This window comes from Cydia splendana, chromosome 8 (assembly GCF_910591565.1).
Source record: "Cydia splendana chromosome 8, ilCydSple1.2, whole genome shotgun sequence".
NCBI classification, from domain to species: domain Eukaryota; kingdom Metazoa; phylum Arthropoda; class Insecta; order Lepidoptera; family Tortricidae; genus Cydia; species Cydia splendana.
This window is the reverse complement of record NC_085967.1, coordinates 9,512,357-9,531,194: the sequence shown is the minus strand read 5'-3', so window position 1 is coordinate 9,531,194 and position 18,838 is coordinate 9,512,357. Positions and strand designations below refer to the sequence as shown.

Genomic DNA, 18,838 nt, shown 5'->3' with positions numbered 1-18,838 from the left:
TAACGTTGGTTAGATGTGATCAATACGCTTGACAACCACAGTTGAGCATGACGTGAAATGGTTTATTTCTAGAGACAAGGTTACTATTTAGTTGAACGCAAATACAACCTAAAGTTCTACCTGTTTGACGAAGTTAAAAACTAATCGGTTATCGCAGATGGGGCTGCAGAATAGATGATGTTCCAGCGATAAATAAGTTCGTGAAATTACAGAAGGTAGCGTGTTTAGAACACTTGTAACACAGACCGACAGGGTTCAAATGTAAAAAAAAACTAAAGCGCCAGTTGTTTTTGGTTCACTTAAGATGACGGAAGTTTTAAATGGCTGTCGACGTTAAAGAACCACAGACGCCATGTCAAGCAACCCGTCCAAAAAAATACTACGCCCTTAGGACCGTGTAGTAATTGTCGGTTTAGTTTCGCGTCCGTCCATTCGATTTCGCGTTACTGAGGCCTATCGTGAACACCGAAGTTCCCAAATTGCGGGCATCATTCTGTCACTAATTACTCCTTAATAGGAGTAAAAGAGAAAAATGCTCGCAATCTGCGAATTTCGGTGTCCGCGATACGCCCTCAGAATTACAATTATTTTAGCTTCAATTCATACAAAATATACTTCCGGGCGTTCCGGGCCTCGTTTCCGGTTCTTCACTTTTATAGCATCATATCATGGTTTACAGTTAAAAAATCCAACAATTGATAAATGGTAGATAAGTTTCATAAACTAAATACATTTGTCATTGTTTTGGCTAAGACAGCAAGCTAAATACTACCCTCTGTTTTTAGGTATTAACGAGAAAAAAATGTTATTGCCTCATACATGTTTGCGCAAAACATTCTTAGGATTTTTTTTTATATTTACGAATAATAATTTATGAGTTCTTTAGCATCACACGTTGCGTTGCTTCAGATTAAATGTATCATAATTAACATTACATATTAAAACATAAAACGTATAACCTAAAAAACAAAGATTGATCTACAATTGATCTACTGTAACGTGCGGCCAATTAAAAATAACTTAACATCCGTTATTCGTCTCGTCCCATGCATAAAATTGCTTTTTGGCCATTATAATACACGTAATATCTTAACCTTAACCAGATAATGAGAAAGTAAAATCTTATTATCTATTGTAGTGATCATGTTTCGTACAGAAGTCGATAGGTAATATTCGATATTGATTAAAACTCTATTAAGTGAAAGTCAAAGGCTCGCTGTATTGTAGAATCGTTTGTCAAAAGCTCTTTAAATAGAAACAGTGCGAGGCCACACGCACAGGTCTCCGTTTCTTCCAGCTTGCCAAACACTTGCCTCAAACTCAACAATACATACTATTTATATGGATCATTAGGTCATATTTATACTGGTAGGTTTAACGTATAATACTTGATGAGCATTGGGAATAGGACTAGTTTGCTGTGGAGGCGGCACAGCACGGTCGACGCACTCGTTCGAACTACCAATAAAAATAAGGATGTCGTCAATATGTTGGCAGCCACCATCGCGGGGTCACCTCCGTCCCGGGTCGCCTCATGACGTAACTGTCTCTGGCCTTGATGACGCATTGTAAAGGGCCTGACGAATATGATAGACCATAATTCGCTCAGCTATGTAATTGTCACGGGCCTCGCAAAAACACGCCAGAGCGTGATGTTACTTTATTGTATGTAAACTGGGGTGGACCGATAAGGCTTCAGACTCAGTACCTATTAGAATAAGACAGTAGTATGCATATTTTTTCAGGACCCATATCCGCGTCTCTGTCTGATTGTTTGAGTAATCACTAAAGTCAGTGTGGATTCGCAATATTAGACTGATATAATTCATGTTATTCTGACATAACTGTGTCTGTATTCATCTGTAAGCACTATAAAGACGGTATTATACCTACTGAATAAATAAAGAGTTTTCACACGTCATAATACGTGTGTATTGGATAGGGTTGGTATGCGAAGACATCCTTTGAGCAGCAAAATGTATTAAAGTCGCCGGTTTTTAGTTCATAATACCATTGATAACATGTACATATTATAATACTAGTTATTCGTCGATATGCTTTACAAGAATAGCAAGTCACCTATGTGCACCGAAACGTAGCCGAAGCAGCAATTATTAGGGCTCAGTAGACGATGCGAGAACTCGCATACGAGTTTCATTACATTGCGGGTTTTGATCGGTCGGTTGAATTGGACGTAACCAACAGTCCGCAATGTAACTAAAATCGCATGCGAGTTCGCGCGCTGTCTAAATCAGCCATTATGTAACATGTTCAGCTGATGTACAACAAAGAATTATTAATAGGTAGGGTTTGCCTTGACATTCAATTACACTGTTCTTATTTACGTTATCAAATACTCTCAATTATTATCAGTGCCCTATAATGATGTCAAGTTCTTGCGTTGTTTACAAGTATTAAAGTTAGGGCATTGAGGGCATTGCTTTTACATAAAAGCAGGGTACATACACAGAAGTACGAAATATCATACAATAGCAATTAGTACCTACTTTTGTTACGCATGGTACTTTAACTGCATTGCAACATTTATGAAGAGTTAAACACATAACACTCATGTCGCAATTCGTGCAACTCAATGAGTTTAATTCCAACATTCCTCAAACAATGAATAAGTAGTTGTTTTAAGTTAGTTCTCATGTTATTGAGTGGGGATACAAATGTATTTAAGGGTCATGCCGATTCTAACAATTCCAACACTTCTGTGCAGTACCTTTCATTGCTCAGCCTTCTCACAACTCCTTGCCGAGATAGGACTATTCCAAGCCCAGCACATTAGATCAAAACTTATGAAAAACAGAAGAAAACTAACATAATACCTAGTTACATCCCATACGTATTGTATAGGTACTCAATATGCTCCCTATCAGTATTTTTTAAAGTTTAATACTGAACACAGAATCAGCCAGTGTCAACAAACATACGTCAACAACGTTAGAAAAAAGAAAAAGAGAGGAAAAGTAGCGCAAATTGGTTCGCGCGTTTCAGAGTCGCGTTCGACGGACGCGCGGCGCTAGACTGGGGTGCGTGTGCGCCGCCCGCCCAGAATAACCGACTACTGGCACGTAGCCAGTCACATGGTCTAACTTGCCATCGTGACAAACTAGCTCCCCATTCATAAGAATAACCCACCCTCTCTTCTGGTGAGTATCAGGTGGAGAGAAATGCGATGGCCATACGCGGCAATTTGTCATAACCTGTCATAACCAGAGACCTGAATTATTTTTGAACTGACATATGGAGTTCTCATTTATCGACTTCCGATAAGTAGGTACATATATGTATATCGATACAATGTAGAACACAATATATTAAAAAGTTATAATATATAATGGATATTTGACTGTAAAAAACGTAATTTAAGCAGTCATATGGAAAAAAGATGAATAAGTTTATCTATTTTATAAAAAAATAATTGTTAGCACTAAAACCGACTTTGGACGTCAAATTGAACGCAGAACTGAAGTAATTAAATGTGATATTAACTATTAAGTTTTTATTGTCTTTATTGTTTTTTTTTTCGTATTTTCAACTACTCAAAAGTTATCTGGAAGTGCGTCGTCCGACAAATGATTTACTTACTCTCTGATTCTAGACAAAAACCTTAAGTGCAGACGTAGGCATAAAGCACTTAAAGATGCGAGCTGGTATCTACGCTGTTCTTAAAAACAGTCTCGATCGATACGAACTGGATTTGGTTAGTGCTGACGCACTGATCTGCAGACTAGGCTATAAATAGTAATTCGTCATTCGCACATCGGCTAACTTACCTCACACTTCAACAAACATCGACACATCACGTATTCCTTCAACCTAACCAATAAGAATAACGTAAATAATTATATAGTGTCATTGTGGACAGTGGGTGGACAACAAATATATGTTTCCTCCTACAAACTAAGTTATGAATATAATCATAAATATGCGCTCTACCATAAATATTTTCAGCGCTCCTGCTATTTCATTTCCACTATACTTTGTACTTATATATTTGTATCATCTATTTCTTAAAATCCATTGTTCGAACTATGAATAATAGCCTAGTAGTAGTAGAGCCATTCCTTATCTTACAATGCTTTTTGCAAGTGAAATCATAGTTATTTCACTTATTTCTACGCAATCTGGCATCGTTAACAATAGTGTGAGAAGACGTTATTGATTGTTAACGATATACCGATGCCCGCTCGTTCCATTAGTTTTTGTATCGTGTGGAAAGTCTGATTCTGAGTTCTTATCTGTAGGTATAATAGATTACATCAGCGGTCGGCAACCAGCGGCCCGCGAACCTCTCACTTGCGCCCCGCGAGCCTCCCTGGCTATTTTGTTTGTATGTAATATTGACAAAAGACAATGTCTGATAAAGTCATAAATATTAACAAAGTGCGGCCCGCGTCCACTTCGTTAACTGCTATGTGGCCCTTGGCTGCTAAAAGGTGGCCGACCGCTGGATTACATAATAATCAGAATAACCGTATAAGATTAAATAAAAGTGTCTCTATACATGATATTTAATTTATATAACAAACTGTGTTTGTTAAATATTTAGGTACCTAGCCCCTACCTAAACCTCACCGCGTAACAGCACATCAGACCAATTTTAAATTCTAAAGACTTGGCAATAAAACACGTCAGGCTAACTACATCAATAAGCATTTTTTTCTGAAATGGATACGGGATTATACAACTTTTTCGTAAAAGTATACCATTAGGAAGTGGCTCAGTGAACATACGCGGATTTATATGTACCTACTCGTATCTACTGTAGGTACCAGTCAGTCTACAGAAGGCTTACTGTTAAATTACACGAAAATTTAGCAAATCCTGCTTTCTGTCTCGCACATAACATGCTCTCTTATGTTATAAGTAGTCCGCGTTGCTCTATTGATGGCGGATGGATAAATATTTTAGCCAGGCCGAGATACGTGTAAAAGAAACCCCCATTGTTAAGCTTTCTAATGTTGTTAACCAATTCATTGCAGGGCAGTTGTCTTTATACTAATAAGTTATTATATAACAGTCCGTGCATTTTCAAGCTAAGGAAACGGGAAGAAGCGCTGCGAAGTGCACTGTGCGCGGTGAGGTGTTAAGCTGAATTAATTCGTATTGGGCCTAAGGGTGGTATTCTATCTGTATTTGCATCTCAGATTTTGCTTAATGAGAGAGTGAGACGCAATGCGCATTGGACAAAGAAATTGGACAGGTGATACCACCCTAAGATAAGTAATTTTAATAAAACTTACCAGTTAGTGTGGCGACGTGACGTGTTTTGCGCGGTGCTAGCGAGGGCGCGCGAGTCGCATCCTGGAGGGCCGCCAGCTTGACGACCTCTCCTGCAAAACATTTGCTAATGTAATCAACTAAATTTAATGGTTCCGAAAGAGACGATACGTTATGCTTTTACTCAATGAAGTGTCAATCTAAAAAATATGTTATGCTTATGTTTTTCTCATAACTTATAGTTATTTGCAACAGCTATAAAGTGTCATTCTATGGAACTTGCTAACTATGTCAACAAACCGCCATATTTAAATTGTCTTTGAATGATGAATTTTGTTTACATAGTTAGCAAGTTCCATAGAATGACACTTTAAGTAGGAGTACAACCATAAGTACTAGATACCAGCGTCTTCCTTCTACAAAGTACAGGGCAAGAGAAACGTAATTACTAATTAGAATGTTGCATGACTTGCAGTGTGGCCCCACATATTCTAGCCCCACTATAATCTAAATCAATTATATTCAGTCTTATCTTAAAATCTTGAAGCAAATTTTATGCTAATTGGCATAGAAAAATAATGGATATACTGTAAGCAATGCTAATTTCCATATTATGAGCAACAATGTTTTCGCAGCATGTCCACCAAGTACAATCAGCCACGGAAGTATCTAAGGGGTAAATGTGTTGCAAATAAATGTTTAAATAATTTGGAAATATATAGATTGGCAATTGGCATAGAGGTGGATGTCAAATTTAGGACAGGTTATCATGTTATCAATATATCAAGAATCATTTACTTACAAATCCAGTGTAAAGGATATTGTTTCACAGCCTTTTTCTTGAAGTTTAAAATCTGAAATAAAATTAGAATTTGTACAGCTATTGCTTCTATTCTTTATTCAACCAGCAGGCCTACCGCAAACCACGTTCGACATGTTGTCTCCCTGTCACACATACATACACGTCAACACGTCGAACATGGTTTGCGGTAGGCCCTTAGGCATCAGAGAAACCTGAGAAGTAAGTGATCACCAAAAATATAAACAGGCACCTTTTGCCTTGGCATCTGTGTGAAATTGAATTGCCAAATATATTTTCAGATGCTTGAATGAAATGCCATACAGAACACACTACATTTTACTCACTTTACATATAAAATGTTAATTTAAATCAAACCTAAGCAACAAAATGTGTGATGCGACAGAAGGCCAAATATATTATTGATAAAAAAACTAGATGCCCCAAGAAATCAGCTGCATCACTCAATTCAAGCATTAGGAAAAACTGTTGAGCCAACAAAACAAATAATAACAGGCTCAATTCTTATAATTTACTATTGACTATGAACTTACTATAAGGATACTAGGTACAAATTTACTATAAGGGTATTAAATGATTAATGACTTTATTTCCGACTGACAATAAAAGGATCATTAAATGAAATGCATCCTTTCGTTATGATAATGAATAAACCTATAATACCATCTGTTACTTCAGATGATTCAAGATGAAGGTATAAAATAATTATCAATACATTAACACTGGTTCATGACACATTATGAGCGTGCAGAATGGTCTTGTGATGCAACAAAAGAGTGCCAAGGTTAGCTTACAATTCTGAATATGGCTGTGGCACATTAACACAAAAATAAGTTTTGCCTTATTATCATCCTTTATCAACCAAGATTATTTTACCACTAAAAGGAGAAAATTAGCAACTGTTTATTGTACTTTAGAAAACCAACTTTACAGCTAAAACAAAGTAGTAGATTTAAAATAAAAATAAAATAAACAAAAATATTTAATCTTAGATAATTATTTCATAGTTGTTTGTGAAAATGAAAATGCGAAGTGGGTCATACTCCAGAGTTTTGCATGCATCTAAACTCCAGCAAATCATACTAAATGTGTGAAAAGTTTGATGAGTTGCAGCTGACCGCAGTCATATAATTTGAAAACCCACACATCATACATCATCATCATACATCGATGATTTGTAATGTAAATTTATTGTAAAGATGCCTTCATATAATCAAGTTTTGACATAAGCATGCAAATTGTATGCTGCAGATATCTTATGATAATTTTGATTGATAGCAAACTCACGATAGTTACGCAAGCTCCAAAAATAACTATTTACATGAATAATCAATACTAATCCATTCAGAAATGTAATTAATATGAGTAATTATATTAATTTGACCTCTGAACTGTCAATTATCAACAAACCAAAGAAAGGCGTGTGTATCACATGTTGAAAAGTAATCAGATTACTTTCTTAAATCTATCAACAAAGTAAAATTTAAAACTTACAATCATTATTTACATTATCGATGAAGTTATGACCTTGCTGGAGCCCAAAGAGGGGCCATCTCATTCAACTCTCTTCGCTGAACAATGCGGAACACAGGTTGAAAATCCCACTAACTATATTATTATCTATCACTGAACTGATAACGATAAACATAATACGATAATAACACAGCACCAAACAGTATCGATTTACGAAATTTGTGTATTGTTACTTTGCGCTTTTTACGTTACGAATCGCTCACAAATTGACCGTAGCGCATGAATGACATAATTCAAGTTCCTTCACTTGACAGCTGCTATTGTCCAAACAGAACACTAAGGTAAATATGTTTAGTTCCACTAAAACCGCAACCGTAAATGTATTTCGGACCCATTTACTTTTTTCTTTAGGCCCCGTTCGCACGGCAGCTTTTTCAACGCGCGTTAAAAAAGCGTTTAAATGACACAAATGGATAACCATGTATGAATTCACACGACAGCGGTGGCGTTTTTTATCAAACGTCGTTGGATTTTCGACTTTAAGCCTTGGTCGTTAAATCGAATTTAGAGTGTAGAGTTAGACCGTAATGAAATGAAATTATGACGTATAAATAACACTGGCCCCGTTCGCACGGCAGCTTTTTCAACGCGCGTTAAAAAAGCGTTTGAATGACACCAATGGATAACCATGTATGTATTCACACGAAGGCGGTTTTTAAGCGCGGCGCTTTTTTATCGAGCACTGTTCGATTTTCGGCGTTGAGCGTTGGCGTCAAATTGAATAGAGCATACGGAACTCCGTGTATCTGTTCTCACAAGCGTTAAACATGCGCCAATGCGCAACAAACAGCGCCGGCGCTGCTGTCAGTTGGCTGTCAAGTGTCAATTTTTGGTGTCAATCGTCAAGATTATTATTAGTTTCACCTTAAAAATGTCAACTTATGCTTACAAATTCCTTAAATATTCAAGCTATATTCAAATAATACGTCGTAATAGCAAATAAAGTATGGCTTTGCTGAGATGCGTACGTGGCATTACGACTCACAAGTGATTTTTAAGCGTTCATATGAACACAAATATTGGAAACGGTAAAAAAGCGCCAACGTCGGGTTTTAACGCAACGCTTTTTAAGCTGTCGTGCGAATGGGGCCTTAAGCTCCCTCCAGACTATGTGCGTGAATCGCGGCGCGACGTCGCGGAGCGAACATATCGCGAAGTTGACGTATGACTCCACACTCGCACGCTTCACGGCGATTTCGCAGTTTGGTTTGGGGCAATATGGCGGAAAAGCATCAGCTGATCGAGTTTAACTGTTAGTTATCTATGGCATCATACGTGATTTAGCTGTTTTTCCATATTGTTTTATTGTAAAACCGTAAAATATAGCTGCTTAATATAATATATCATAATATAATTCATATTTATCTTGCCACAGAGGAGCCAAAATATTGTGTAATGTGGAGTCTTGCAAGTTCGCGCTTCGCGTCTCCTTTGACGCGGGCCGAAATACCGACAAAAAACGGAGAACAAGGCGCGAAGGCGTGAACAATCTGCGAAATCGACGCCACACTCGCGTTCGCGGCTTCGCCCGCGATTCACGCGCATAGTCTGGAGGGCGCTTTACACTGCGTGGGCTATCAAATCCGCTGCAGACTTTTATTGGTGCGACTATAGACAGATTCAAGCGCTTTTTTAACGCGCGTTGAAAAAGCTCCCGTGCTTATGGGAGCTTAAGCCCCCATTCGCACGACAGCTTTTTCCACGCGCGTTAAAAAAGCGCTTGAATCTGTCCGCACTCTAATTTCGACTTAACGTCAAAGGCTTAAAGTCGAAAATCCAACAACGCTTGATAAAAAGCGCCACCGCTGTCGCGTGAATAAATACACACGTATCCATTTGTGTCATTCAAACGCTTTTTTAACGCGCGTTGAAAAAGCTGTCGTGTGAATGGGGGCTAAGCCCAAGGGCCCAATGTTTTCTGTTCTCTTTCACGGCGCAGCAACTAGTATCATTTCTCTCTTCTCGCTCTTTTAAAAATGCCGTTTGTCAAAAAAGGACAACCATACTGTTGACAAGATGGACTTCAAATCCAAGTGTCCCCTTTTTAGGTGACCCAGGTTGTGCATGTGTGCGTAAAAACGTATGTGTGCTCTTTTAGGGATGTGAAAAGTCGATTTTAATCATGTTATATATCGATAAACGCTACACAGCGGAACGAAATAGCGATTAATTGAAGCTTCAATATCTTCGTTAAACATAAACATAATTGAAATGCTAATGGATAATGAATATATTATAATGTAATAAAATAATTCAATTATTGCGGAACACCTATTTTAGTAGGTATTTGTGACGTCCCACGGTCAAAGGTACCTTATGGCGGGTATGGAGTTATGCATACCCCAGTAATCTACAATAAATAAGCTATCGATAACACAAAAGATCAACCTTCTAGGTTGCGTAGTTACAGAGATATGATTTTTTGAAAATAATGTTGTGAAATGAGCAACTTTACGATAGAGAAGTTTTAAGTTTAGCCGCCTAAAAAACTATGTTCCTGAAGTAAGTTACATAGTTGACTACAAATAATAATACCTTATATATCTGAGATTAAAAAAATATTGCGACTTGTTCTGTAATGCAAATAGAAACTTTTGATATCGACTGATTTATGTGTATACTAACCAATCTCTTGAAAATAAAATTTTATTTAATTTTCACGATTGATTGCAATGAGCTCTCAAGATTTAAATTTTATCTATTAGAAAACGACACTGACAGACAGTTTAAGCAAAAAACAATACCGATTTAGAGGTGAAAATGTATTTTCTGACTTTTTCATATAAAATCACAAAATTGAATATTTTTACTTTTAATGTGACACACAATCAATTTTTCTGAGCACATATGAAAGAAATTCTGTCATTCAAATGAAATAAATCCTAAAACCGCAACTAAATACTATATTAAACCCCTTATGCCACTTTAAACTTACATAACAATAACAGTATTTGCTCCATACATTTACGAAAAGGTACCTTATGGAAATAAATCTAATAATACATCACTACAAAATATCAATCATATTACAGTTTATCTTTTATGAATAGAAAATATTAATTTACATTAAACTGCCCCAAATTTAATTAGTTCTTCGTCATAATAATCTTAAAAAAGACCAATAATTTGTATGTAATGAAAAGGTACCTTGTGATTAAGTTACATGATGAGGCATGATGATGATGGAACAGTTAGGATAAACTAATAATATTTTGGGGTTAAGATGGTATAAATCGTCTATTTCCTATCAATAATATATTTCGGTTGCTATTGAAGATAAGCGGCATTGAGGTTCAATGACCTCAGATATTCCATAAGGTAATGCGTCGGATATTGGCATTTTTCAGCATCAACCAATGGCTGATTTACTGCATGCGACCAAACCAAATGAAGATTATTCTAGTTAAGAAAGACTTGACGAGAGTAACTTTGGTATAACAGCAGGCTACTTGGATTTGTAATGTCGGTCTATGTACGGTTATAATATTTGCGAGGCGCCCCAACCAGAACTGAAATTATCAAATTAGTTTTGCAGAATGCTAATACAGTTCTCTACCAAACTTCTTTTCCCGTATTGACTAGTTTTTTTGGGAATTTTCAATCTTTTTTCCATAAGGTACCTTTTCTACTAAACTCTGAGACGACATTACTAGGCTTATAACTAACTTATAACAAAAATAAAAACAGGTAAACAAACGTTACGCATTAAGGTTTCAGATCACACAATAAAAAAAAATTGAGCATTTTTTCACCTCTTTACAAAACATTTCATATCTCCGAAACTAGAAACCCTCATAAGGTACCTTTTCCCGTGGAACGTCACATTTATGTATTTTTATTAAATATCTGAACTTTCCCTTGGTTCTCTCCTGGGGCGTGACTATAAAATTGTGATCTGATAACCACAATAAAGAATAAAAGCGTTTTTGTTCATTATAGGTATCGTTAAACCTTTGAAGTAAAATTAAAATTGCAAGAAATGTCGATAGTTTATCGATATGACTTTATCGACATGGCTACAGCAAAGTGGGCCGCTTTGTTAATCGTACACTAAACAAAAAGTGGTCCCACTGACAGCTCGCTTGGAAGGTATCTGTATAAGCCCCCTCCAGACTATGCGCGTGATCGCGGGCGAAGCCGCGAACGCGAGTGTGGAGTCGATTTCGCTATCTACGAAAATCGACAACACACTCGCGTTCGCGGCTTCGCGCCGCGATTCGCGCACGAGTGTGGAGGGGGCTTTATATCTATGCTTACCATTCATTCACACTCCTACCTTGTAGTCCGCCTCGTAGTCCGCCTCATTGGGTAGGATTGTGTATGGGGGTCGCGGACTACGTGCCGTCCTATAACACCCAAACCAAGTAGGATGCCTCTTGGGTCCTACAAATCCTACAAGCCCCGCCCACCGCTGTAGTCCGAGGCGCAGGATTGTGTGTGGGTTGTCGTCCTACGTTGTGGACTGCCGTGTTTAGCCCCCTCCAGACTATGCGCGTGAATCGCGGGCGAAGCCGCGAATGCGAGTGTGGAGTCGATTTCGCTGTCTGCGAAAATCGACTACACACTCGCGTTCGCGGCTTCGCGCCGTGATTCCGGCACGAGTGTGGAGGAGGCTTTTGACGTATGACAATAGTGCGCGCCATTTTTTTTTTAATTTATAAAGAAAATCGCTGTTTGTGGGGCCAAAAATCACCCAATCACTCCAACAAACAATGGAGGAATAGGCATTGCAACAATTATTACCAATACTTAAGAAATATGACGCTCTCTGGCGAATTTCTAGCAGTTTCTTTTTTCAGTATTCATTTCATTTCATTTCATTTATTTCTTGCTTCCATGGTACATTTTAGGTGGTATTTACATTTCTTATGGTATCACATGGACCCTGAAAAGGGTGTAGCAAACATAAGTACATACATAATTCACTTAAGTTACAGGTACTTAATATATCTCTAACATACCTCTAGTGGCTTTTACAAACGTATAACTAACTTATCATTATATAGATATTTAGAATATTTTATATTAATCAATAGGTTTATTGTAGGACGTACTATGTCTAAACTTTCTTTTCTTCCATAAATTCGGTTATTGTATAATATGCTTTTTTTAATAAAACTTTTCCCACACTCTTTTTTATTTTTATCCAATAACAAGAAAATACATAGCAGAAGAGCTATTTTCTTTTTTTTTAATTGCACGTAACATTTTCAAGGGTAAGTAGACCGACACTTGTGAGAAACGAAGCAGTACTGATGATGGACGGCAAAACAGTACCGTGTGTGAGCTATTTCTTGCTCCGTAGTCCTGCAAAGCGTACTACAATGTAGGAGGGTGAATGGGGGGCTTTATTGGTCCTTCTAGCTAGACCATAGATGGCAGGATCCTTATCATAGACTTATAATATATAGAGACGGTGTCTCAGCGAGCTGTCACTGTTGCCACTTTTGTTTAGTGTACGATTAACAATGAGGCCCACGTTGCTGTAGCCATGTCGATAAAGTCATATCGATAAACTATCGACATTTCTTGCAATTTTAATTTTACTTCAAAGGCTTAACGATACCTAAAATTACCAAAAACGCTTTTATTCTTTATTGTGGTTATCAGATCACAATTTTATAGTCACGCCCCAGCAGGGAACCAAGGGAAAGTTCAGATATTTAATTAAAATACATGAATACGTCCTAAAATAGGTGTTCCGCAATAATTGAATTATATTATTATATTATAATATAATCATTATCCATTAGCATTTCAATTATGTTTATGTTTAACGAAGATATTGAAGCTTCAATTAATCGCTATTTCGTTCCGCTGTGTAGCGTTTATCGATATATAACATGATTAAAATCGACTTTTCACATCCCTAAAAGAGCACACATATACGCTTTTACGCACACATACACAGCCTGGGCGCATCAAGAAAGGCAACACTTGATTTGAAGTCCACCTTGTCAACAGTATGGTTGTCCTTTTTTGACAAACGGCATTTTTAAAAGAGCGAGGAGAGAGAAATGATACTAGTTGCTGCGACGTGAAAGAGAACAGAAAACGTTGGGCCCTTGATCCTTATAGATGCGCTATACACGTGAGTCCGTAAGGGACAAAACATACGCAATGCGACACTCTGATTGGTCGAATTTATTTGTTGCCCACCATAATCTATACTGAAAATTAAAAAAAATTGACTTTGTGACAAGGACAAACAATAATAGCGCTTTCGCTGCTACTCCTACTGAAAGATACATAAGACTATCCCGTTCGGTAATTTCCCCTCATGCCTGATCCAGTCAAATTCTTGATTCATGTTTTGGATTGAGGGTCTACCGCGAACCACGTTCGACGTGTTGCCTCCATGTCACACTTACGTACGAACTTACAAGTGCGACAGAGAGGCAACACGTCGAACGTAGTTCGCGGTAGGCCCTCAGGCTCAGAGCGGCTACCGCGAAAACCGAAGTTCGTAATTTGCGGGCATTTTTCTCTGTCACTCTAATTACGCCTTCATTGGAGTAAAAGAGAAAGATCCCCGCAATTTGCGAATTTCGGTTTTCGCGGTAGCCGCTCAGACCATAAGCCCCCTCCAGACTATGCGCGTGAATCGCGGGCGAAGCCGCGAACGGGAGTGTGGAGTCGATTTCGCAGGTCTGCGTTCAGGATTCCACACTCACGTTCGCGGCTTTGCGCCGCGATTCGCGCACGAGTGTGGAGGAGGCTATAGGCCATACTGCCGCCGGACCTAATTACATTGAGAAAAAAAAACTGAGACACAATGGTTGTTTTTATCATATTTTTTGTGAAATCAAATGTAATAAAATAAATTCCAAATAGCATTTATTATTATACAGACAGCGAAATCGACTCCACACTCGCGTTCGCGGCTTCGCCCGCGATTCACGCGCATAGTCTGGAGGGGGCTAAATACACGCTATTAAGTTATTTTGTTTCTGCCGTGTTTACGCCTTCTTTGCTTTCAGCTTTAAAATAAAAGGTAATGCCAACGACATAAATGTATAAACCAATAATTGTAAGTAAACTAACTGCAATTATTAGCACCACCAATAAAAACCCTGAAAAAGTAAAAAATATTCATTACTAAAGCTGGTCAAGCAGATCTTGTCAGTAGAAAAAGGCGGCAAATTTGAAAAATGTAGGCGCGAAGGGATATAATCTCATAGAAAATTTGAATTTCGCGCCTGTTTCTACTGACAAGGTCTGCTTGACCAGCTATATTAATACTAACGTTTCGCGAAGACATAGGTACTTAGGTAAATAATAGTTCTTCTTACCTTCTATTAACAAAATAATGCTTGTAAGACATATTACACCAGCAAAAATGACTGCCAGTATTAACATTGCTGTTAGGAAGATTACACTAGCAGTCATTGTTATTAACGTAGTTAGGAGAGGCTTTTCTAAAGAAGCATAAGTAATATTGTAAGCCCATCTTTGTAATATGTCGACCGCAGCATTGGAGCGAACTGAAAATCGATATAAAAAAATGTATTTAATTATATAAATGTATAGGTAATAATAGTACGGCAAAAGTAAAATATTAGGTTTCGAACACCTGTTTATTTTAAGCATTTGTACTTTAAAAGATAAGAACAGTCTGCTTTTATATCAATATGCTGTTATAGAGAACTTACTTACAATGTTTTAAATGAATAGCTCTTTTAAAACTCATCTCCATTACGAAAGTATAAGTATCACTTAATTTAACGTTAGAGTAAACGAAGTAAGTGGTATATTTATTTCACATTTCGATTGTAATTGTAAAAAACAAGTCCCGTAGGTAGATATTAAAACTACCCTCCAATCATTGTTAAGTTAAATGTCGATAACGTTTGTTCTCTATTTTTGTATACACGTTATAAATGAAATATAATTATGTACTTTTTCAAGTTTAATAATAATAAACAATAGGTCGTTGGTTAAGTGGTATCCAGACGGGCCTCAAATCGCTTGATTTGATCAGGAAAATAATTGGCGCCAATCACCAATTTTAGATTTAAGGTGATATTAGAGCCCTCTAAATTGAAAAAATGCTTCTGAACGAAAATACTGGCATAACAAATTGGTATTCTTGCGTCCGCACCTCATTTTATCGGTAATATCGGTCATTATCGGCGCTTGAATTCGGCGAGCCAAATTGATGATTGCCTCCGCACGTCCTGATTCGATCGGGCAATTTAATCAGATTGGCGAAAAAATGACTGGTTTGGATACCGCTTTATAACTGCATAAAATTATATAAAACTATTGCTGTCCATATTATCGTTGTATTTATTTTTATTACATGCTGATTAGGTGATTACATTCGCGTGCGGTCCGTGCAGACCAAAGAAAATAATACTCACTACAGTCACTAGGAGGTGCAGACCGCGAGCCGGGCCGCGAGCCGAGACACGAGACGCGAGTGTAATTGGTGGGCCTGTGGCTCGTCTCCACGGACCTAGAGAGTAAACCGGACAGAGTACATTAGCCAAAAAGTGTGTCCACATGAGAAGTCAAGGTGGGCCGTTGCATCTCTTTCTAATTAGGGCGACCATAAGTCATATGTATGTGGGATATTAGGATAACATTGAATATATAGTTTGGCCAGGATCTTTTCTTATTCGTGCATAGTTATAGAGAATCATACTGTATTTTCGCTGTACTAGTATTATGGCCTGAAAAGGGATGGATATAGTTTTTTTCTCTTCTGTAAAACGCTTCACACAACCTTAGGCACTTAATTTAGTTGTTCTAAAAGCTGTTGCTAATAGGCGCACTGGACCACGAACATGGTGGATCGTCAGGAATGTGGTCCGCCGTAACGTCTGTCAAGAACACGGGTATGAGTGAGAGAGATAGAGAGACAGATATGGTGACAGAATCAGAGGGTCTACCGCGAACCAAGTTCGACGTGTTGCCTCTCTGTCACACTTACGTACGAATTTACAAGTGCGACAGAGAGACAAAATGTCGAAAGTGGTTTGGGGTAGGCCCTCAGGGCAGTGGGGGATTTACAGTATTTGCCGTCCTAGACCCCAGGCCCTGTAGCAAGCACTAGACGCCCCTTTCTCAGCACCCATCATATAGACTGCCACCCTAGGCCCGGGCCTACTCGGCCTTAGAGCAAATCCGCCACTGCCTCAGGGTCGCGTGGATCCGCTACGCCCGTTTGTTATAGTTTTTAACTAGGACGCTTATCACTGGAGCATAAATTAAATTAAAAAAATAAATATCAATTATCAGGCGACTAAGGCCCATAGATACATACCTTACAAACTAACATACGTACAATAGTAAAAATCTTACAAGCTAAAAATTATTTCGGCGTCACCGAAAACCATAAACACCGAAGTTCGCAAATTGCGAGCATCTTTCTCTGTCACTGTAATTACTCCTTTATAGGAGTAAAAGAGAAAGATGCCCGTAATTTGCGAACTTCGGTGTTCACGGTGGTAGGCCATCTGTGCGAAAAGAGAAGAGTCGTGAAATGTAAAGAAACTAGTGATGTGCCGTTCCCAGTAAATTTTCCAAAGAGGGTAAGCCCTCATACGCACGAGCGCTTTTTCAACGCGCGTTAAAAAAGCGCGTTAGAATGAAACAAATGGAAACATGTGTATTTGTTCACACGATGGTGGTGGCGCTTTTTATCAAGCCTTGTTTTTTTTTTTCGGCTTTAAGCGTTGGTCGTTAAATCGAATTTAGCGTGTGAACGGATTCAACCCCTTTTGTAACGCGCGTTGAAAAAGCGCTCGTGCTTATGAGGGCTAAATTCCCAGTAACGTTCCTGGTATCGTCCCAAAAGTCAGTAAATTACGATAAACTTCTATTTTTCTTTTATTATCTATGTGTTTTTTTATTATTATAACAATTTATAAATGTGTCTGTAATGTTTAAGGACTTTGGATTTCAATTATTTATTCTGTATTGGCTCTCATTTCACCAATTTAAACATGCCGAAATAAATACATACCTATTTATGAAAACTTACGTTTAAGTACGTAATAAGAATTGTGTAAAACCATAAAGGAAATGGTAAAACTGGTTCACATCGTGCCGACATCATGGTCACCCTAATGAGTTTGACAATGTCTAACTTGTATTTTTATCGTAAAATGTAATAATTGTGGCTTCCTTGTGAAACGATATTACACAATTAGAAATTATTTCACTCCCACAACCTTTAACGCAGCATTTCTTCACCATTTTTAAGAAATTTTGCATTCACGTGTTTTGTAAATATGTCATCAGGTTAGGGATACCAATTAATATTCAAACTTACTACTACAATGTCTACCATATCAAAATTAGTGTTTTTTATTGTTGTGCACATGCTTGGTTAAATCAGTTAATAATATTGACATCATAATTATTTACAAATTTTCTAAAAGATATCAGAACCGTACTCTGAATATAGCACTTAAATAATATAAGAAGGTATTTAATTTTAGTAGTATATTGATATAAATACTACCACAATGGTATATTTTTAACATTGGCAACATGTGCGAGTGAGACACCGCGGCCCACCTTTGCTATCTCAAGTGGACCGTTTTCTCTGTACTGGTACGAACGTCTTTCTGGCTCTGTGATAAGGTTCAATTTAGTATAACAAAAAAAAGTGACAGTTCACTCCTTCTTATAACTCCATGCTCGTCTCGCGCTCGCCTAGTTCGCGTGGAGGAGCGGTTTTTGGGCACGAGTCAAAGGGCCTACTATTGCTGTTTACATTCGCGTTCGGCTGTCATTCGGTTACAAACCTTAAGCCCCCTCCAGACTATGCGCGTGAATCGCGGGCGAAACCGCGAACGCGAGTGTGGAGTCGATTTCGCTGTCTGCGAAAATCGACTCCACACTTGCGTTCGCGGCTTCGCCCGCGATTCACGCGCATAGTCTGGAGGGGGCTTTACACCTACAAGTTATTATATTATTAAGTCGATTAAATAAGTTTTCAAGTATGGCAGCACTTTTTCCCCCTACTATATTATTATTATTATTTTATAAGCCTATACGGTGTCCCACTGCTGGGCAAAGGCCTCCCCCCTCGATTTCCATGGAAAAAAGGGAAAGTACAGGGAAAAATCTCAAAACTATAAATTTGTAAAAAAAATAAGTTAAATTCGTACGGAACCCTCGGTGGGCGAGTCGGACTCGCACTTGTCCGGTTTTTTACTTGTAAGCTAGTAACATTAAATTTAATACGTCAATGTCAACTGTCAGTTGTCAAATTGATCCGTTTGGCGCCATACACACACA

At 38.0% G+C, this 18,838-nt stretch overlaps 1 protein-coding gene and 1 long non-coding RNA gene across 3 annotated transcripts in view; both read right to left on the bottom strand.

Moving 5' to 3' along the window:
* Positions 1–5,343, bottom strand: part of LOC134792804 (trafficking kinesin-binding protein milt) — an 80,220-nt gene extending 74,877 nt beyond the window's left edge. The window contains exon 1 of one of the 2 annotated variants that reach the window (XM_063764173.1): positions 5,256–5,343. Coding sequence is in view for 1 of the 2 variants with exons in the window: in XM_063764162.1 (XP_063620232.1) it covers positions 2,729–2,735 (7 nt within the window). In the remaining variant the exon portion in view is untranslated. Of the gene's footprint in view, positions 1–2,728; positions 2,892–5,255 lie in introns of those variants that run through there. The other variant, XM_063764162.1, reaches the window with a different exon arrangement.
* A 9,190-nt stretch (positions 5,344–14,533) lies between these two features.
* LOC134793234 (uncharacterized) lies at positions 14,534–15,352 on the bottom strand. The gene is made up of 3 exons (XR_010144519.1): positions 15,242–15,352; positions 14,878–15,069; positions 14,534–14,658 (listed from the first exon to the last, which is right to left on the bottom strand). It is a non-coding gene; the product is annotated as an uncharacterized LOC134793234 (long non-coding RNA).
* Positions 15,353–18,838: the final 3,486 nt, after the last annotated feature.